The 21818-nt window shown below is 36.3% G+C and overlaps 1 protein-coding gene across 1 annotated transcript in view; it reads left to right on the top strand.

Annotated features, from left to right (window-relative positions):
* GALNTL6 (polypeptide N-acetylgalactosaminyltransferase like 6) overlaps positions 1-21818 on the top strand; it is a 430140-nt gene that overhangs the window by 163923 nt on the left and 244399 nt on the right. The window contains exon 3 of the mRNA XM_063156201.1: positions 11201-11339. Coding sequence (XP_063012271.1) covers positions 11201-11339 — 139 coding nt within the window. The remainder of the gene's footprint in view (positions 1-11200; positions 11340-21818) is intronic.

Genomic DNA, 21818 nt, shown 5'->3' with positions numbered 1-21818 from the left:
AGAACATCAGTTTCTAATCCAGTTCAAGTCCTTTGTCGTAATTTCTCTCACTATTGTAAAGGTGTTGCTTTACTATTTAAGCAAGTACAGGAAAAATTAAATTTTAAATATATGCAGAAACAGTTTCTCTAAGTTAAATCACATGACATGCAGAGATGAATGAATAGCAAGAGAATAGACAAACAAAGTGGGTTTTTTCCTCTGTGGAAAATGTGAGGTGTGGTGATTTTTTTTCTTTCTGCTTTTCTAGTTTTAAATATACCTGACAAATTTAATGGTGTAATTTCTGGTAATGCATCTGAAACAAAACCTACAGTTAAAGGAGGTCTCTGATTTACATCCTATTCCTTTGTTACCTATGGTTATGGAGGGCTGTGAATTCTTGCTCTCTTAACATGGTTGCTAAAGATTTTTCTCCTCAAAAAATGGATTTATTGAGGGGCTCTTGATCATACAGCCATAAGTAGAATTCAGAGTGTTATGTGCTGCATAAATACATCATAAATCTGCATAATGGCATTTAACTTTTTTTTTTAATTTTCTCAGTAAGAAAGAAATTTTTAGGGACTTTCTTTATATACACCTGAAATTTTGAGCGGTGTACATGTGAGCCTTTGGGCTAGTACTTGACCCATTTTCTATCTGCGATAAAATTAGAAAGTATTGTTTTGGGTCAAAACCAAAATTTTTAACTTGAATGTCTAGCCTTTATTAATTTTTGTCAAGTTCTAGAATTTATATAAGATTTGGAAAAAAAATACTGCAATTAAAAAATTTTGGCTTCCAAAATTTTTTTTTTATTTGCTTCTCTTAACCCAGGTATCAACAATTTTTTTTTAAAAGAATCAGAAAATACTTTTGGCTGAATCCAGACATCAGTTTTCAATAAGTTAACTTTTTCAGAAAAGTTCCCAATGGATATATTAGGTTCCAACTGAATTGTGCATAAATGTGGCCTTGGGATAAATGTTTAGTTGTGTTCTGTAATTGTTAAGTTGTCCTTTTGAATAGAAAATATTTTAAACTGATTAGTTGAAAATTTGTTCAGATCCTGGCTGAAGGTGGTTCATGAAGTCTCCACTTCTGCCTCTGCATGATTCTACAGCATATACTGACTGAAAATTTCAGTTGACTTTAGTACAGGAAATTTGCTCAAATTTGTGTCAGGCATTTGAAAAATAGTTGGAATTTATTAGACTTGTATTATTCAAAAAGATGTGAATTGATGGGAAGGGAGGAGAAGGGCTGTGGAGAGCTGTGCTGAGCTCAGAACAGATCAAGCATTAACTTTAGCTCTCCTTACCACAGGAATGTCAGTCAGTTGAAAGGCTCTTCAAAATAAAAAATGCATTTTAAACCATTTTAAAAACCATGCATTTAAAAATGAGTGATAAAAGGCAATACTAACGATTGCAGCATTAGTATCTTTTATAAGAACAAGGAAGGGCAGTGGCCGGGAAGTGCAGTGATAGGGAATATATGGAGCAGTACATGTAGTATTGAAAGCTTTCACAAGAGTAATGTGTCTGATTTGCCAAAAGAAAACATGAAAAAAAGAAGGACATTGAGATTCAAAGTGCTGCTTTGGGTGTGACAGAACAAAATGCATTTTGTTCTAAGTAAAGCAGAAGGACTTAGGCAGGCCAGTCCCAAGAACTTGGCATCACTTATCTCAGTTGTTCATCTGGGTTTTGTATTGCTTGCCGTGATGGTAATTCTTATATCTCTGAATTTGTAGGGGTGCCTGTTTTTTATATTTTCCCGAGTACTTATTTGCTTACTCAGCTTATAATGTATAAATTTGAACAGACCTAAAAAAGCAATAAACCATTTCTGTACTACCTGAGAAACTTGCAAACACTGCTTGCTTATTGGCATTCTTCTCAGATTTGCAGAAGGAATAAGTTTGTCCTTGTCACTGAGTCACCATGTGGGGAATCAGATGGCTGAGTTCTGCTTCTTGGGTCTGCCTCAGACTTTAACTGTGAATATTTACTATCTCCATATGTAAGAATGGTTATTTTATATATATGTATGTATGTATATTTATGTATTTGTTGCTGGTTTTTTTGCGGCTGTTCATGGTTTGTTTTGTTGCAGGATTTTTTTGTAGAGGCCCTACAGGTTAAATCCAAATTTACTGGGAGTTGTGACATCTCATGTATTCTTTGGAGGACATACATCCTCCTGCTTCATGTACAAGAATGACTGCATTGTTACTCACACTCATTTTTTACAGGTTATTCCATCTTCATGTGGCAGCCACAAAGCCAGTTTCTGGGGCCAGTTTAGTTTGAATCAATGAAAAAAAAAAATAAGAAGAATTACATATTAAGAAATTTGTTCCATGGAGCATCCTATTTTTTTTCCTGTGATAGTATATGGTAAACATCACATGGTAATAATATGTCTTATAATGAAGAAAAATAGAGGAGCAAGGATAACTCTTATGTTAATTACAGCTGTTATGACCCTATCATTTTTTATTTTGGAGTTTTCTGAACCACTATCTGTGTAACTGTAATTTTGCATTAATTTTGTGGATCTGTTTGCTTCCTGTATCTAATCCTGTTATGAACATTTTTGTTTGAGCTTTTTCGGAGTATCAGCTTGACCATACACATTAATTAGTAAGACTTCTGGTATTAGAGACTATTAGAAGGCCATTCTTGACACATTTTATACTAAAATGAATTAATTCATTTAAGTATAGAAACAAACACCTTACCATTATTAGTAGATTTTTTTTCAGGTCATGTTCCATAGTAGATTCATTTTATCCTAGCAGGTCCTTCAGTTACTAACCGAAACTGTGAAGCCTTTTTTATGGTTGAATTCTGTTTCTCACATGCTTGCTCATTCAGTGTTTGGCTCTGATTAATGGTCTACAGCCAGTCTAATGTTAAATGAAAAAAACATTCTGGTGGCTGTGGCATTTGGTGATAAGTAGTTAGACTAAATAGAAGATGTACTGTGCATCCCTTGGCTACAGAGTTATGATTAGATTCAGCTCAGCCTGCAGAATGCTACTGAGGATATTGCTTCTCTGCTGCAGTGATAGAGCAACTCATATCAAACCAGCATGTGTTGCTGCTTATCTTGCATTGTACACTGTGGCATTCTAAACACACTGGACAAACCAAATAATGCAGTCTGTTTTTTTCTTTTATTTTTGCTAGATTTATTAAAGTGGAAATGAGGGGTTAGAATGGGTTAGAATGAGTCTTTCCACTCAGCAAGCCATTGCAGTACTTGCAGCAAGTTTTAAAAGCCATAAATTTTAAGAAAAATTATATTGCTACTTTTTGTGAAATTTTTATTCGAGCCTTTGGACAGTTGACTTTTCAGGGTTCTTATGCAGTCATTCTTCTGCTAAAACAAAAGAATCCCACTGGTTTAGCTCGTGATATATTTTAAAGCAATCACTTCCCTCAGACACATACACACTGTAATTTTACTCTGCAGTGACGATGTTGGAAATTTAAAGGCAGCATTTTTAATGTTTCAAATGAATGAAAAAGGGGAGGGATACTTTAATACTCCATAAAGCACAGGCTGTAAGATTTAGAAATTAATTAGTGATTAATTGAAAATTACTAATTGAAAAAATGCACATATTTAAGATAAACTACAAGTTCTTGTTTCTGAATAAATAATTTCATATTGGTTATTTGAAAGATACAGAGTTGGATTTTTCTAATGGTTACCTGTATAATTCACTTTTTGTGCTGGGATACCACTGCCAACAGTAAAGGCCAGGTTGTATTTTAAAGTGACATGTAGTAAAATGCCTAGATACCTGCAAGAATTAATCTCAAGAGCACTGAGATTAATTTTATTAATTAATTATTATTTAAGATTTTTATTCTTGCAAATTAATTAACTCAGCAAACAGTATTTTATTACTGTAACATGTAAGAGCCAGTTCCTAAAGTTATAACAATAAAAATTTTTCAATCCTCTTTGTCAAGGCAACAGCTGGGCCAGCTGATGTTTCCCCATTCCTGAGCCAAAGCCTGCCTTACTCGTGGGAGCTGTGGAGTCCTGTGAGGCAACAAGCCCCAGCTGAAGTTTCCAGAGCTTTGTGCTGTGACCTGGGGGTTTTGACACTCTGCCAGATGTTGCTGTTGCTTGCTCCACTTGGTGCACTCGTTCATTCTTCTGCTCACTGCCACTACTGCTGCTCATTTTTGTGCTGCTCAGCCCGACCCTCTGTCATTTAGTTTCCACTTTAAAAAGATGCACATGAAATGCTAGCATGTCCTTGATGTGTACTGGATATTGGTAATCGGCTTCTGTGGCTTCATGAAGTCCTAACAAAAAAATGTTGTCGCATTTCTTCCTTGCAGTTGGACCCACATCATACCATGAAGAGTTGGCCTAGGCCTGTTAAGTCTGTGGAAATCTGGAAATTATATTTAATACAAAGCTGTAATTTACTTTTTTTTTTTTTTCACTTGGACATTCTTTTTTATAAAAATGCTTCTCAAACATGTGAAATAAGTTCATCTGAGAGGTTCCTATTTGTGCTTCTCATTCCCTCCCCTGGAAATGCTTTTCCTGTACCTGCTTCCTACCCACTCTGGGTTCAGGAATGGCAGAACACCTCACTACTATAAGTAGGGATTTCATTTTGTGTTTGTAACACAAAATGAATCCTTTAAAAAAAAGGTTCCTTTAATTTTTATCTCATGTGAATGATAAGCAAACAATACTACAAAGATCCAACTACACTACAATTTGAATGTACTCTTCTAAATTTTTTTTTAGGGATCGTGTTTTTCTCTGTTGGTTTTATGTTTGGTTGATTGAAGGTTTTCTTGGACTTTTGTTCTTGTGGTTTGATTGTTCAGCATTTAGTTCTGGATGTGAGAAGGCAGTCAGAGGACAAAATTTAAAGTTATATGGTTTTTCTCCCTTCTTCTGCCAACCTGTGCTATTTGTACAAAACTGTTGCTGAAGAGAGAAGGAATTTAGTTCATGTTTCTCCTGCTGACATCATATTACTGTAGCAGCAATCCAGAGAGCACAAAGCCTCATACTTGCTCCCGATAACATCTCTATACCACTCAGCAAGGACAGCATGATCCTTGGAAAAGAAAATCTCTATGTACTACTGTCATATGAACATAGATTAAATACTAGGGACTTAAATGCTTTCTCACAGAAAACTGAGTGAATTTTTGACTGTTTTCTGTAGTAGTTTGATATTGAATCTGTAATAAATGAATTCTATTATATATTTATAAAGAAATCATTTATTCTTGCTTGAAAATTTATTGTTCAGGATTTCCTTGACAGGGTTTTTGCGTAAGATTTGATAACTTCTGTAATGCTAAGAAAAAGCTTTTTATATTGCCTCAGACCTTGACAGTTATGTAATAAATAATTAGAAGTGTTGTAAATCTTACTGTAGTGCATTTTTAAGCTGCTACAAGGTAGTGATAAAGTATTTTTTAAAAGATACTTTTGATCCTATTTCCATTGATTTAAAATCAATTTAATTCCTTTCCCTATAATATGAATTTGGGTAATGAAATTGTACAACTGAGTGAGATACTCTGAGAAGTTTAGGAAAAGTAGAATAAACTTGAAATAAATATACTCCAGTTTCTGATGCAATTTTTATTGACTCTGAGGGAACCTTTAGTCAGTTCTCCTCCTATTTCTCATAGCATTCATAGAAATTTAAGGTTGGAATCCATCTTAATAGATGACCAGAGCTGTATCAATCATCTTTCTGAGGCTTGTTATCATTTCTTGCATGCCTATACATGTTCCCTGGATTGTTTTACTATTGTTTTACTTTTCCATTGTTTTACTATTAATACAGTTAAAAAAAAAAATGTTCTTTACTTTCAATCTGAAAAGCCATTTTATGTACATGTAAATATACACCTACACATTTTTTGCAAGCTGGGTAGTTCCAGTTGATATGAAGGAAATTCATGTGAGAAATGCAGTTTTAATTTTCTGTCTCAGTAACAAATTGTCGAAGATCATTCATGCATTTATTAAGTTAAAATTTTCATCCATTTTATTGGAAATTAACATAAATGCGAAAAACCACAAAAGCATTTGCTCAAAACAAGCAACTCCTTTTCTAATATGAAAGGAGAAGGTCATTTCTGCACCCTGCCCTCCTGTCTGTGAGGAAAAGGAAAAATAAGGAATACAATTATTTTTCATGGTACTCAAATGGAAATTCACTTCCAAAAAAGCAGAATGTGCTCACAGTTTGAGTTGCTAATCTGTTTTACTTATCTAAATAATGTGAAGTCAATCTCTGCAGTGAAAGATGGGAGACTTATAGACAGCTTTGCACTACGAAAATTTCAGAAATTATGTAAAATACCACAGATTTCTTTAAACAGGGTTTTTGCCCTCTGACTTGGTCCGTTGCCATATCAAAGATCAAAAAGGGTTTTTTTCATGAATATTTATGTGTCAAAATGATGAAAGATCTGACTTAAGTGTTTTTGTTCTGTTGCTGATCTTTATTTCCAATTTTACTTTCACACTCTTTCTTTGAGACTGAGGTGTGACTGCATTCATTTGGAATTCGTGTTTCTCCGTCTACCTTTGCACAGTCACTCTCTCCTCAGGGGACTTCATTTCTGTATCACAAGATTGCTCTAGGACAAGATTAAACATCTGTTTCTCACTGTGAAAACTTCCATGAGAGAGGGTGAGCTTGGAGTCTATGTGTGATGAGCGCAGCCAAACTGTGATAGATTCTCAGTGGAATATTTGGAGATAATTCCTAATATATATTTGAAAGAATGGCAGAATTAACTTATCCAAAACAATAAAATGCACTACAAGTAAGAAGACTTAATTATTTATAGGTTTACATAATAAAATAAAATCTTTATGTATACTAAAACATTTAGCACATGGAGAATTCTTATTCCCTACTACTGTTTTAGGGTCAAAGCTTGCTTGAATGCTTGAATTAAAGGCTCTGCTTAAATACTTATGTGAATTATAGTCTTGACTTGGTATGGCTGGGTAGTCATGCCTGAGTAAACTAATAGCAGTGAGTATAAACAGTAAATAATTCAGATTTGTACACAGTTCTTCCCCACAGACAGTGAATGGCTTATGTTCTTTATCCACTTGGTTTCCTGTGTTAAGATGTTAAGCAGTTGCTTAACTTATTAAACTTATATGGCAAAGCCATTTTCTTACCATGCCTGCTGAATTATAAATGAAGTTCATCTGAATTATAAAAACAAAACCCCAGAAGAAAACCCAGAAGTCCCTGAAATGAGAACCTGTTGTCACTTGATTTGTTGTTTATAGTTTTAAGCAAGGTCCCCTATCTATTGCATATGGAATATGCAGCACTCCTGTTGCATTTTCAAACTGATCTACTGTTGATCTATTTTGCCAACAACATCTCTGTTCCCTTTATAATTATAGTACCTGACAACTAATGTGGCTGATCCAGACCCATTATTCTGCAATTAGATTTTTGTACTGAGTATACAGAATGCTTTTTTTTTTTCTTGTTTCACCTTAATCATCTTCCCTTTGAACCATCTGTTGAACAAGAGGGCTAATTCTCCTCCTGCTGTATCTGCATTATATATGAGCAGGAGGTGCCTAACTGAGGTGTCCTTGAACTATCAGTTATCACAAGTTGTCAAGCATAGAATGAGCATTTTTAGGGCTGGGTATACAGTGTATGGTTTCCCAGGAGACTGTAACATCCCTGAGTAGGGCTAAAAAACCCTTGTAGAGTCTCTAATACTTGGCCAAGCCAGTACTTTATCTCGATGCCTTCAATATCTTACTTTATCCTTTTTTTTTATGCGAGTACCTATGGAGAGTCATTTTAAGATGATGTATTAGAAGCCTTAAAATAACACAGTACTAAGCAATGTAGAGATGTTAACTCCAAAAACATCACAGTGCCTTAAGAGGAAAACCTAGCATATTTTCATGCTTGCTTACATTGATTACTGAAATTAAAAATCAGACTAATAATTCTGTAATCACAAAGGTAAGACAGCACTGTATGAATTAAACATTGCTGTGAGCTTCCCATGCAGTGGAGCATTTGATGGGATTTTTGGGCCCGGTTTGAATCTCTATGTCATTCTTGTGCTATTGGGTTTCTTCCTTCCTTGACAAATCAAAATCCTCAACTAAAACTTCTGATTGTCCTTAGCTTATGAGGTTATTTTTACTTTGCAATTGTAATCCAGCCTCAGAGATTTAGTATCAAGTGTTAGTGCTGGGTTGGTTGTATCTGTCACATTTAGATGAGTCTCCTTTTGGATATAAAGGGGCAAAAAATCCATCATTCGTTTTTTTACTCTCAGTTCCTCCAGTACTTTATAGCCTTGTTGCACTTTCTGTATTGCTGTTTTGCCTTCAGACAGAAGAGACAGGATAAGAGGGCTTACATCTGTCTATCAATAGATTTAAAGCAGTCTTCTGTAGCCAGTAATTATACTTAAAATTATACTTAATCAGGGTCCTTTTCACCAGAATTTTCCTCTTCTTGCATTGTGAGATTTCCCCTTTTTATCCTGGCATATAGGTCCACCTCCAAACCACTGTGCAGTGATGGAAATTACTGTCAGCCATCTAGGAAGGTGAATCAGTGACAGGAGAGTTTTCTGCGCTTATGATGTTTTTTTAATGCTGGGTAGCTCATGCATGGCACTTTTCTCTACAAAGGGAATCCTTCAAGCCTAATGGTCACCAAAAGTTGTACTGATTTTTTTAATGCTTATCTTCTCAGCTCTCTATTTCTCTCCTTCCAAGGTTCTTCATAAGGAATGGTCTCTTTTTACCAAAGCTGTTTCAGAGAAATTAGCCAACTGCTTCCAGCTGGATCTGATAGATGGCTCTCCTAGCTAATGATCCCTAGTTAATCAGGAGGAACTGCAGCGTGAGAGAGCAGGCAGACAAAAAGCTGGGAGAAATACTTATGACATTTTAAAAAATGCATAAGCCTCTGTTTGTGCCATACATGGGTATTTTGCTAAAGGAATTTTGTTGGGACAGAGTAATGCTTTGCACCTTCTAGTGCACTTCATGGCTGAACTCTACTGCATAAGTGCAAAAGCAATTTGGGCAAATACTTAAACAGCATGGTAGGGGAATGTTCTGCCCATTCCTGAGTTGATCTAGATAACAACCATGCTATCTATACTTTTGGCTTATACACAGTGATATTGCTTTTTATTTGATGGGGAAGAATGGAAAACTGTTTTAAGAATGCTTGTCTTCAGTTTCACTGGCAAGGGACATTATGAAGAAAACTTTTAGGACAAATACTCGTCTGCTGAGGAGCCAAATGCACTCGTTTAAGAAAAGCAAAGCAAGAATCCACCTCTCTTCACACAGGGTGAATAGCTGGAATATACAGAAAATTTTATAGTAAAAAATTATTTGCAATAGTATGTTTTAATCATACAGGTAATTTATTTCAGAATGTTCACAATATTAATAACTACCTGGATAGAATTCTTATTAATAACCAGTTAAAATATTCACTTTTGGCTTATGTAGAATGTATGCTGAAAGAGAGGGGCTAAAATTTTTATGTCTTTGGTTGAATGACATTAACTTAGTGTTACTTTATTATGAATCATATTTGATACAATTATGCCATTGAATTTGGAGTAGTACTTTGACTCATTAGCTGCTTTTATAGAATCATAGCTCCTCCCCATTATTAGTATGAAATCATAAAGAGTCACATAGAAGCTTAGTCTCAGATTTTGGGTTATGTTAGTGTGTTGCATGCATTTGGGGATAAAAATGACAAAATACCTATTAGTAATGAAATAGCATAAAGAGAAAGGGTTTCCTGATAAGAATTAATTCTCCCCCCCCCTTTTTTAAGTAACAGTAATTGTTTTCATTAAGAATTTAAATGAAGTTGTAAATATATGCACAAATTTTAGAATAAAAAAATTAAAATTTTAGCTGGAAAAAAAATCTAAAATTGAGTCACTACAGCACCTTTAATTGCATATTCTGTGTTTTTAATGTCTTGTGCTAGTGCAGTGTGAAATAGGGGCACTAACAGAGCCTTATGGGCGTTAAGAATACCACTGGATGTTTGCTCAGCCTCTGGTTGCTTTCCTCTTCATCCACTCCTGTAGCTGCTCCTGATTAGCTGAGGATCACATGCCCTGGATCACTTATTGAATCCAGCTGATTAATTTCTCTATAAGAGCCCAGGTAAAAGGAGTATTTTCTTAAGAGGGAGCCTGGTGGTAGACGGACAGAGAGGTTATAAACTGATCAATGAGATGTAAAGGAAAGCATATGTTCTTGAGAACCTGTGTAGGCTTGAAGGGTTTTGAAACTCTGAAGAGTACATCCTCTGCAAGAATAAAAGTAGTTGAGAAGATTTGAAGCATTTTATTTTCTGATTTTCTTTGAACTGCTTCCTTTTTTTTGGTTCTCTGCTCTCTTGCTGCAAGAGGTAGAGGTATAGTAGCCTGAGGTAGGTACTAAGCAAGCCAAGTGACTGATGATGAGAACTAACTTGGGAATAAAAAGCTGGACTAAAAATTCTGTGCTTTACTAGGGAACAAGCAGATAATTTCTTTGGGGAAGCACAAAGTGACCAGTTTCTGAAACCAGCTCCACAGTGCTGTGGTGTTAGAAATACTGAGTACATCTGTCTTGTCCCTAGGAGTGCAAGGGTGTTCAAGGAGCCTGGAGCAAAACATCAGGTTTCCTTATAGTTTCTTCTGGAAGGCTGGACACCCTAAACTTCAGTGCTGAAGTTACATTCTGAAAACATGAATTGGTGTTAGGTGTGCTGTAATGTAAAATAACTCAGTAACCAAGTTCCTCATAGTAACCAAAGGGCGTATCACTGCAATTGATCCATTTGTGCATAATTTTATTATGGAAAAGAAAGGTCTTATCTTAATTTACTATTGAATTTTTTTCTATATAAAGTGGCTTTAACCTGATTGTGTGTCTGAGTAGAGGAAAGTTAGATGAATTGTGTGACATCAGAGGGGCTTTTGAATCTTGCTTGTACCTGCTTTCTGGTTTTGTATTGAAAGTAACAGGAGTATTGCTAAAGACATTGCAAGGGATTTCTTTGAGGTGTTCCAGGCACAGTGTACTAATTGAAGTTCAGTGTGACTTCTTTTTGTCTTCGTAGTACATTTTTTGCTGTCCACTTGAGGTAAATAATTGTTTTGTTTTGTTATAGGGAAAGGTGAACATGGGAAACCCTACCCTCTTACAGAGGAAGACCATGATGATTCTGCTTATAGGGAAAATGGCTTCAACATTTTTGTTAGCAACAACATAGCACTGGAACGGTCCCTGCCAGACATCCGACATCCCAAGTATGTAAACTGTTTCCTGGACTATTTAATCTTTAAGATTTTATCTTTGTGTATCTCTAAATATATTTTCTAGAAAGGTAAAGCATAACCAGTCAACACAAACCAATAATTTCATTTTACAGGAACTGGAAAATTTACCACTGTTGTTAAATCATGTGCTCTGTCTTTTAAAGTGACTTCTCATCTGATTAGTTACACATTAAGAATATAAAAGGCCTATTTTCATTACAGAATGATTTTTATTAAATTTCTGTGTAGTGAATTGGGATAAAAAGGATTCACATAATTTCTCATGTTCTCATTTGGCTAATAGCTGCAGATCTTTGGGCTGGGGAGCTGAGTGACAACTTTTATATAATTTTTGTTGGTGATTGCGGAGTCTTTCTTCTGTTTTGTTACATAAAAAGTTAAAACAATGCAATAGCTGCTGAGTGCTGATACATCAGCTGATTTATGCTGTGTAGAATTGTGTAAAAAAAAGAACATGCATGATGAGCAGACAGAATTTGGGGGCACGTGGTGGCATTATTCCCTAAAGCATTAATACAACACAGAGAAATGGGATTAAGGTTATTCTGGAAAATAACCATTGACTTAAAATTGTCATACAGCAAACCTGAGTTGCTTTTCATGTTGCTTAATGTTTGGCTCCTTTATATAAAGAGTAGAACTCCCTATCTTTGACAGGAAAAGGGACCCTATTGCCATTGTAGGCTCCAGGTTCTTGTCCTCTAGAGTCATTCTGAAACTGAACTCTGAAGAGGGAGCTGATTTGATTGTCTCCTTAGCTGGTATTTTCCCACTCTTTTAATTGGATGTTATGCAACTAATGTACGGGGGAAAGGTGAGACAAAACTAGTTGTCTCCATGACTGTGTTTGTATTTTCCTGCAGATACAATTCTCTCTCTTATACAACGATCCATGTTAAGATATTGTCCCACTTCTTAACTTATTTTGATAGGAAAAGTTGTCAGAGAACACAGCGGAACTTCACAGCTTGACAGAAGTTCTCAGTGCAGGGGGAAGAGAAACATCATGGCAGCTAGCACATTTTTATGCCAAATGTGCAATTGTCTTTTTCAAAGAATTAATACTATATAAATATTTGCATAGTAAGAGTTTAAAAGAAGAAATTCACAGCAGAGGAATTAACCTTTTTTTTAGAGATGTTTCTGATTAAATTTTGATTGTTAATTGCCTAATTTAATTATTGCATTGTTTTGAGGAAAAAAACTGTTTCTCTCTTAATTTGTAAACAATATATTAGGATTGTTTGCATAGGATTAAGTAAAAAGAAATATTTTTTTATAACAAGCTGTATGTTTTATATGCATTCTTTACATTCTGCGTTGACAAATTAGGTGAAATGATATAATGAGTGCTTCCAAGAAGTTTGAGTTCAAATGTACAGCTGTATAGCATTGAAGCTGTGGTAGATTACATTGTTACTATAATTAACGTGTTCATCAAGCAACCTCCTTGTTAGCAAAACTGCAGAGGATAATGATTAGACACAAAAGGAAGTTGTCAGGCTTGTCATCCCTTTGTGCTTTTGTAAATTGGACTTTTGGCAACTTCTTTCTCACCTGCTGCTGTCCTCGCAGTCCGTGACATTTCCGTGTGTGTCCCCAGAAGTGATGTGTTGTCAGAAGTGACGTGTTAGGAACAAGTCAGTGCCACACCAGACCGCCCTCTTTTCCCCAGCACAAGTCTTTTTCTGACTTGCTCCTAAGCATCCCATTTGGGAAGCTTGAGGTGCCTGCATTGTTTCCATGTTCCAATTCAGCCAGGTTCCTGTGGCATTCAGTAAAATCTCCTGTGGTGGGTGCTTTAGTAGTGTCCTGACTGAACTGACTGGAGTCATGGCCTTCTAACCTTCCTCATGTTAAACACATAATACAAGTAGCCCATTAGTTAATTGGCTGTATCACTTACCATCTAGAGATAAAGAGAAAAAATGTTCTTGTGCTATAATTGCCTACTAAGTAGTGTCTTAATTAAGGTGACAAAGCTGGGCTCAATACTTTTGATGGCCATACCTTGAAGCAAGTGTATTTCTTGAACTTCCAAGAGCCATGGAAGTCTGACAGTGCTTTCTGACCTACTGTTAGAAACAAGCAAATCTCTTGGCCGCTGTGTGTTAAGTATGGTCACTCTCAAACTGCACTTCGTTGTTGGAAGTGTCTCCTCTCTTCAGAAGGGTGTATGAAATGCAAACTAGTTCACATTGTGTCACATGACATTGTGCTGGGTTTGGCTGGGGTAGAGTTAATTTTCTTAATGAATTTGTGTGTCGTCTGTGCTAGAGGCTGGGGCTAAACTGTGGCGCTAATAGAGTTGCTTTCAGACAAACTATTGGAAAACTATGTAATTTCTGTCTTTAGAAAAGGGTTCTCCTCAGTAACATAGCAGACAAATCAGGTGTGGTATTGCAGGCAGGTCTAGTTTGGCCATCTTTTGAACGTTTTAAAGGGTTTGGCTTCTAACTGCTTTGAGGCCTTTAGCTGTCATCTTATGCAAATTTATGGGAGATGCTAGTATTGTAAACTTTGAGTTTTGACCCTCTGTCTCTATTTAGTGTATGCCATTTGCACAGCGAAAATGGTTATCTTCTGTGGAAGATGTATTTCCTGGAAATACTGTCTCTGATATATTTTATAGAACCAAATAGAATGGTTTTATTTCCCTTAGTAGAGAAAATCCACAAAATTAGCCTTCAAATGTAACAAAACTGAGTGGTAAATCCTGTAATTTGAATAAAAACTTACTTAAATTGAAACAGCAGCTGCAGTATTTTCTACATTCTTCTGAAATAACTTCAAAAATATTATATTCCGAAGTCAAACCAAAGAAACTTGAAGAACCACTTACAAGTGTTTGATTTTCTGGGAAGTATGCAAAGGCAGCAGAAAAAACTTGTTCTTTTTAATCCAAATAAACTTTCTTTTTCTGAGTTACTTGGGAATTTGGGCTAAGGATCTGCAAATAACACCTTCTGCAGGGGGATGGGTGGAACTAAACAAATGCTTAGATGATTGAGCTCTCAGAAATTCAAGTTTTCAAATGTGTTTAATAACACTCTTTTGTTTTTCCTGTGATATTTATAGTGCTTCAGCAAGATGCTATGATTGATTCTTCTTTCCTTTTTAAGGCAGTAAAATGCATGTACTGTAAAAAAAATTGTGTGGTGAAACATTTAACTTCTATTCTAAGGCTGACTTGACCTTTCCTGCATCTATAATATGTTTTTATTGCATCCTTCTAATATCTCCCATGCTTTTTTCTGTCTCTCATAGCTGTGCTCAAAGAATGTTTTTTCCATTTCTGAGTGGTGTTCGATGTCTTGTTTCTGTTCCACTCTTGTGTGAAAGCCTTGGCACAGTGGGTGCCAAGCTACATTAGGTAATTTTCTGTTCTCTGCCCACCATCACCCATGTCTTTAAGTTTAAACAAAGAAGCAATCACAGAAAAGAACTACTTCTTTTCCCCCTCTAATTCTAAATAACAATCTGAAAGAGGCTTATCACCTTAGTTTATTTGGTTTCAGGACTGATTTAGTGAAAATAAGAGTTCTGGTCACGCAAAGTGAAAGCTAGCATTGAGTTTTGGGTAGTATTGAGAGAAAGCAATGGAATTGATATTTAGGGGTTAGAAATTCTATACCAATATAAGAAATATTTCAAAACCCAGAAGAAGTTTTCTTATTTTCATTCACTTCTGTTTTCAACTGCTTTGTGTAGTCTAGAATATAACAAACTTGCAAATGCTAGGGAAAAAGTTGGCAGTATTATTTTCTATTGTAGAAAGAGAAATGCTACTTGTTCTAATAGTGAATGTACCAATTGAAATTAATTCTTATCTTCTCCACATTATCAAATATTCTGCTATTCATACCAGCTTTTCAAACAAATAAAACTGAATCTGACTCGCATTTGGAATAGCATTCTAAATGTGATTTTAATGAGACTTGGGGGAAGGATTGCAATCATCTAGTCTGAACAGTGAATATAAATTTTGTGACCTATCCTGTTTCAAGCTCCTAAGTCTCTTTATACTAGACAATCATTTTTTTAAGCTTTTCATTATTGACTCAAGAAATTAAAGTTAGTCCCTGATACCAATACATTTGCAAGCTTTATAATTAAAATACTTTGTTTTGTATGTTTGTATATTTTAATTTCAAAACAGATCTCCTTTTATCTAAAATTTGTAGATTAATTGCTGATAACCATATCCTGGAGTGCATCAAGCACAGCATTGCAAGCCAGTCAAGGGGAGGGATTGTCCTGCTCTGTGCTGGTGCAGCCTCACTTGGAGTCCTGTGTACAGTACCACCATGTAAGAGGGATAAAAAAGCTACTGGAGAGCATCCAGAGCAGTATCATGAAGATGAAGGATGTAAAGGTGAAGCTGTATGAGATGTGGCTGAGGTCACTTGGTTTGTTCAGCCTGGAGGAGACAGAGTGGAGACCTCATTGCAGTCTGCCTCAGGAGGGAAAGAAGCTGGGCAGGCCTTGTTCTCTCTTCTCTGGTAACCAGTGGCAGGACTCTAAAGAATGGCATGAAGCTGTGTCAGGGGAGGTTTAGGTTGGATATTAGATTAAAGGTGTTTTTTACTCAGAGGGAGATCAGGCACTGGACCAGGCTCCCCAGGAAAGTGGTCACAGCACCAAGCCTGACAGACTTCAAGAAATGTTTGGAAAATGCTCTAAGACAAATGGTGTGATTCTTGGAGTGATTCCTGTGCAGAGCCTTGCTGATCCTTGTGAATCCCTTCCAGCTCAAGCTATTCTATGATTTTATGTCTTGGTAGTCTTAGATCAGATGTGCAAATACTCCCCAGTTTGCCTGAGTCATCTATCACAAGAAATCTCATTCTTTTCAGGTTTCCCTTAGATAGATTCATTTGGTAATGAAATTCTTAGCATTCTTCTTGTACATTAAAAATGTCCAACCTGATTATTATAATGTCTAGTTTTTAGCCTGTATGGGCTGGAGTCAGTGTTTCCAACACTTTTCTGCTGGTCTTGCTGGTGATGTGTGAAGTTCTGGCCCTTCACTGTCACTCCCAGCAATATTCCTTTTTAGAAGTCTGAACTATGCTCATTTTTCTTAGGCATTAAATTTTTCACAACCTTCAGAAGAAATGCATTTTCATAATCAAAGCGTGTTTAGCTAAGGGCTGGTTACATCTTCTGTGTCCTGAACAGTAATGAGATTTTATTTCTTTCTAATAACAAAACCAAATTTCATTCCATGGATTCTGCATAACTGAAACTCTCCTTTTCAGTAGCAGAAGCTGAGAGAGTGCCTGAATGGTTCTCTCTCAAAACATTTGAATACAGTGTGGTTGCTCTCCCTTGTATTTTTAAAAGAGGCTAAAATGAGTATGTAATGGGATTTCTCCAGGCAGTATGTTTTTTGATTGGCTCCATTTTTGTGTTTCTTTAGAGTAGTTGCAGAATTAACCGAGTTGGAGTTGTTCTTAATCTCTGTGTTTTAGTACACTTTGCAAAGTGTTCTAGTTTTACTAAACTCATGGGAAAGGGATATAGTTAGGTACATAGGCAGGCAGTAGTAAATATCTGAATCTCCTAAAAAACTAATTATTGCATTGTATTCAGTTACTTTCTTTTTATAAATACAGTGCATTTGTCACAATCTAGCCTCTGCATATTGTCCCTAAAACATAAATTTGTCTTTAATCCAATGCTGCAAGATAAATTCCAGTTAATTCCCTCTGCAGTCTATCATCTTAAAGACAGGCTTGGGTTGTCCTGCCTTGCTAAAAAAAAAAAAAAAAAAAAAGAATAAGATTAACTATTTAAGTATGCTGAACTTAAAAATATTTAACAAATCTTATTGACGTAATTGGTTATTTCTGTTGATCTGTTGAATTTTTGATGATATGGTGAAGAAGATACAAAGATAGTAGAAGGCTTTTTCTACTTCTCATTCATTTTGGGGAATCAGAAATGTCTTCAGGCACACATACGCATTGCATTGCTTCATATTGCTGATAACTCGTATTAGCCTAATTTATCTGGCCACAGAGAAACCTGCTTAAACTCAAGGTGTGTTTTCAGTGGGTAGTGGAAAAGCTAGAGATTGTTACTGTGCTTTTCAAACTGTTTTGTGTATTTGCTGAATAATGTGAAAAGTCATGTGGTCCAAAACATGATAGGCAGTGTCCCCATTTCCAAACCCAACCAGATCGTTCTCTGCAATTGCTGCAGGGCATCCCATTTGAAGTGCAGCTCCTCAAAACAGGATCAGGAATATTTTATACCCAAGAAAACCTGTGGCTTTCTGTCTCTGTCATGCCTGCTGTCGCTTTCTCTGCAGGATATGTATTGATAGGAACAAATAACATGGAATAATTCCCAAGTGTTTTCTGGGTGCCAGTGTGTCTTTTTTTTTTGAGGGCAGCAGCAGCAAAAATATGGCTGAAGATTGATGATTCCTCAACTCTCCTTTTATTGAGAAATGGGCTGCAGTGTTAAATAGGCCAGTGGGGAGAGTCCAAGCCTGATGGGACTGTTTCTGTTTACTGAAAATTATTTGATAAAAGAAATAATCTGTTTATTCACATGGAGAGAAGTAGTTCTCGTGTATTTAGATGCCTTCATGTTCCTTAGACTCCAGTAAATCCTACCACACTGCTGAGAAGATAGCAAGCTGCAGTAAACATAACTGTGAAATCTGAACTTAATGGGGACAGGAATTCTGAAGAATATTTACCCTCCAGCCAGTTCTGTACATCTGGGATAGCCAAGTCTATTAGCATTTGGCAGTGGTTAAAGCTTGAACTTCTAACTGTCAAATAATACAACAGTAAAATTGGAAAGTACATCCAACTTTGCTAAGATTTGTGTGGAATGGGGGATATTCTGGGGTTTTGTATCTTTGAAGTTCATAGGTGATTGAAGAACATGATGATATATGTTGTTAATATAGTAGTTTTATGAAGAGCCTCAGTACACCTTACCTCAGTAAGGTTGTACACTCTTGGCAGTACATTCTCAAAGGCAACACAATTAGCTGTTGCACCTCATGTAATAAAGGACAGCAGATGTGCAGCAATGCGGGAATGGGAAAACAACTTGTATTTTGCCTGATTTGATTGTGAGTAAGCTTCTTGAGCTCCAATTTTCTGAAGGCTGTGCTGGCCACAGGATGTGGTAGTAGACATGAGAATTTACTGACCTTGTTGGCACATGTGGTCCATGAGGCCCAACAACTTTTTGGCAGCATTTGTTCCCTTGCTTACCAGTTGTGATTTCAGCATTACAAACACTGGTCAGATCTAGGCCTATCTTGCCCATTATCTCTTTTATTGTGTACAGGTGTGTTGAGAGGTGTAAGGCTGACCACATATTGTAGTGAAAAGGAGAGGTGAAGTGGTATGGTAGATCACAGAAAGACTGTCTTTGAAAAGTACGTATTTTATGCTTAAGCGAATTGGACATAGTAAGTCCATGGGCCTGAGGGGGCGTACCCCTGAATGCTGTGGGAACTGAGCTCTGTTTGAGGCTCGTCTCAATGCTCTTGAATGATATCACAGCAATTGAGAGAAGTACCTGAGGACTGATGCAAAAGTGGCTGAGGAGGGAGGAGTGGCTGAGCTTTTAGAGGGTTCCTAGGAGCCTATGGGGTGCCTTTGGAGTATAAGGGCAAGTGGTAATAAGATAACTAGGAACGGAAATTTAAAGGGTAATTGAATGTCACAGGTTGGTTTTTTCCCGAAGTAGTTTGCTTTAAAATGCACTTTGAAGTGACAAAAACCTGAATTCTAATCCTGTTTCTTCTTCAGCCGTGAAAATGACCTTAGACTCGAAAGAGAGGTTTGTTATTGATGATCTTTTTATTGATGGTCTTTTTATTGAGGTCAGCCTTACTTGTGAGAGACAATCAGATAAGTATGCTAGGGTTGAATTAATGAATTTTAACTAGATTTTTTTTAAAGAGAAGATCAGAGAAATAACACAGTGTTTTGAGGGTGTTTTGTTTGTGTTTGCTTGTGTATGTAGTAAATAAATTGGTCTGATGTTATTTTTGAATTCACAAGTAACAAAGTGCAAGGTTAAGCTAAAATATAATTGGAGTATTAGGATGCCTTCTTATGTGCACTTACTAATGAGGAATTTTGCAATAGTATAAAATGACTACATGTATTATTTCCCAAGCCTCCTAGATTTCATACATATGGTGCGTAGATAAATTTCTTAAAATATATTCATCATTTTTGAAATTTATAACATCTTCCCATAAGTGATGAAGATTTTATAAGTCACTATATCATCAAACAAAACTCTGTAAACATTAACGTGCTTTATGTCAATAGAGTTTATCTGACTCTTGGGCTCTTCCCTTGGTTAGAGGAACTTTTTGGTTTGAAGGACAAAGCAAGGCAAATTCAGACTTTGATTTCTTCAGAGACAGAGAGTGCTACTGAAGAAACTGTACATGACAGGCCAAAATGAGGCAATTTGACACAGAGTAACAAGCCCCTAATTCAGCTCCATCAGTTCTGATGAATCCCATGCTGAGGGAAGTCTACATAGAGCACAGGCCTTTGCCTCCTCAGTTCCCAAGACACGTTGATAGTGCATTTAGTAGCAATTTCACAAACAATTTCTACTGTACAATTTATTTTTCTTCTTTTTCATGAAAATCCTACTTATGTTTTGGAGGAGGTTTATTTGTTCTAGTAAAGTGTTGTGACATTTATTGAGGCCCATACGCAGTAATGCCTGCTTTCTTCCCAGCTGTGAGTCACTGTGAAAATAAAGATTACTTTCCCTGCCATCAGCTCACACCCAAGCTAATTTTACAGCCTTGTCAAATAGCAGGAGAAATTACTAGTTATCACTACTTAATCAGGCTCAGCTGACAAGACTAGATTGGAACAGAAACATGGTGTGACTGAAGCTTGTTGCTGTAAATTTAATACTTTGACAGGCTAGGACAATTACTATGTAAATTTCACTGGGAAATGTTTTGTTCTGGTAGCTTATAGAGGTCTTGTCACTACCTGGGGGCCCAGTGAGTGCTGTAGTTTCTTTTTTAATAAAGGCAAAGAAAAGGTCAGATCTGAAAAGCAGCTTAGTTAAGAGAGCGAGAGCTGACAGAGCCAGTGGGGGGAAAAAAGGTTGAAAATCTTTGTTTTGCTTTAACTTTCTCTGGCACTTCCTATAAGAGAAGAAAATTAGAGGTGGGCTACTTTTATGATCCAGAAATTGCAGTAGTAGGCTGCTGCTTTGTTTCCTAAATCCAGCAAAGGGATGTCTGTGAGACACTTAACTTCTCCTGTGTTATTATCTCTCAGGACAATTTTCAAGGCTGTGGATGTGTTTGGAAGGCACAGAGCCTGGTAACTCACCAGAGCATTGCCAGTGGTGTCCCTTAGGTGCATAAAACATTGTTGATATGTCTACAGGGTCAAGCAAATTGCTGCTTTTATGAATCAGCTTTTGCTGTCAAGTGGCTGGAACGGTGCCAGCACAGCTCTCCTTTCTCATCATTTTAGAAGCCTATATTCTTTCATTTTGTCTTCTGCAGAGGCAGTATATTCTGCATCTTTCTGTTAACTGTGAAGCTGTAAAGGGGGATGATTTGGAAGTTCTGCATCTTTTCTTAAACTCATGTGATGAGGACATTTTTGCCCCCCCAAATATAAGTTATCAGGGAAGCAAGCAGAACTCTTACTCCTTGAAGCAAAAAAATACTGCTATTTATGCCCAGTAGAGTAGGCTAACATACAAAATGAAATCATAATACTCTTAGAATTTTTAGTACTGAATAAGAAATAAGTGTGATTTTAACTCCTTTTCACTGCTCTTTTTATGAATAGTCATCCTTTCAGGTTGTATTTTAAAGGTGCCTCCTGCAGATAGCTTCATGGTGTTTCTGGAACAGTTTTTTCTTCTTCCTCAGGCAGGTTAATATTTCAGAAATAGAGCAATCTCTTGCTATTTTCTTAACCTTCTGAAAGTCTCCATGCAACTTTGAAGCCAACTCTGAAATTATTTTGTGCAGAAACTTGGTTTTCATTCTTGTTTAAACCCTACAGAAGAATTTTGTATCTCAAAGGAAAAAAGTTGAAATTGTATGTTTTAAAGCAAGTTAAAGAGTGTATCTGTGTGTTGTTTCTATGCATAAGCCTTGAATTCCAAGTACCCAGCTCCAAAACTGTAGGAGCAGCATCCAAATCTGGTGAAAAGTTCTAATTTTTCAACTATGCATATTTAATTTTTTACTGTAGAAATTATTTTCAAATAAATTCAACCTTTTTTTTGTAAAGTAATTTGATTTCCAAAACAATAATGAGTTACAAAATTGAATCACTTATGATTAGTGCTTAATTGTGTTTCTAATAGAAGGGAGAGAGGAAGGAGATTCTTGGGACAGAGATTGATTTTCAAAGCAGTAAGTACAACTTCACAACGTGGAAACAGCTCGTGCACTGGTAGACCAAG

This window comes from Melospiza melodia, chromosome 5, assembly GCF_035770615.1.
Source record: "Melospiza melodia melodia isolate bMelMel2 chromosome 5, bMelMel2.pri, whole genome shotgun sequence".
Lineage (NCBI taxonomy): Eukaryota > Metazoa > Chordata > Aves > Passeriformes > Passerellidae > Melospiza > Melospiza melodia.
The sequence above is the reverse complement of the archived record's forward strand: the minus strand, read 5'-3'. Positions and strand labels throughout refer to the sequence as shown.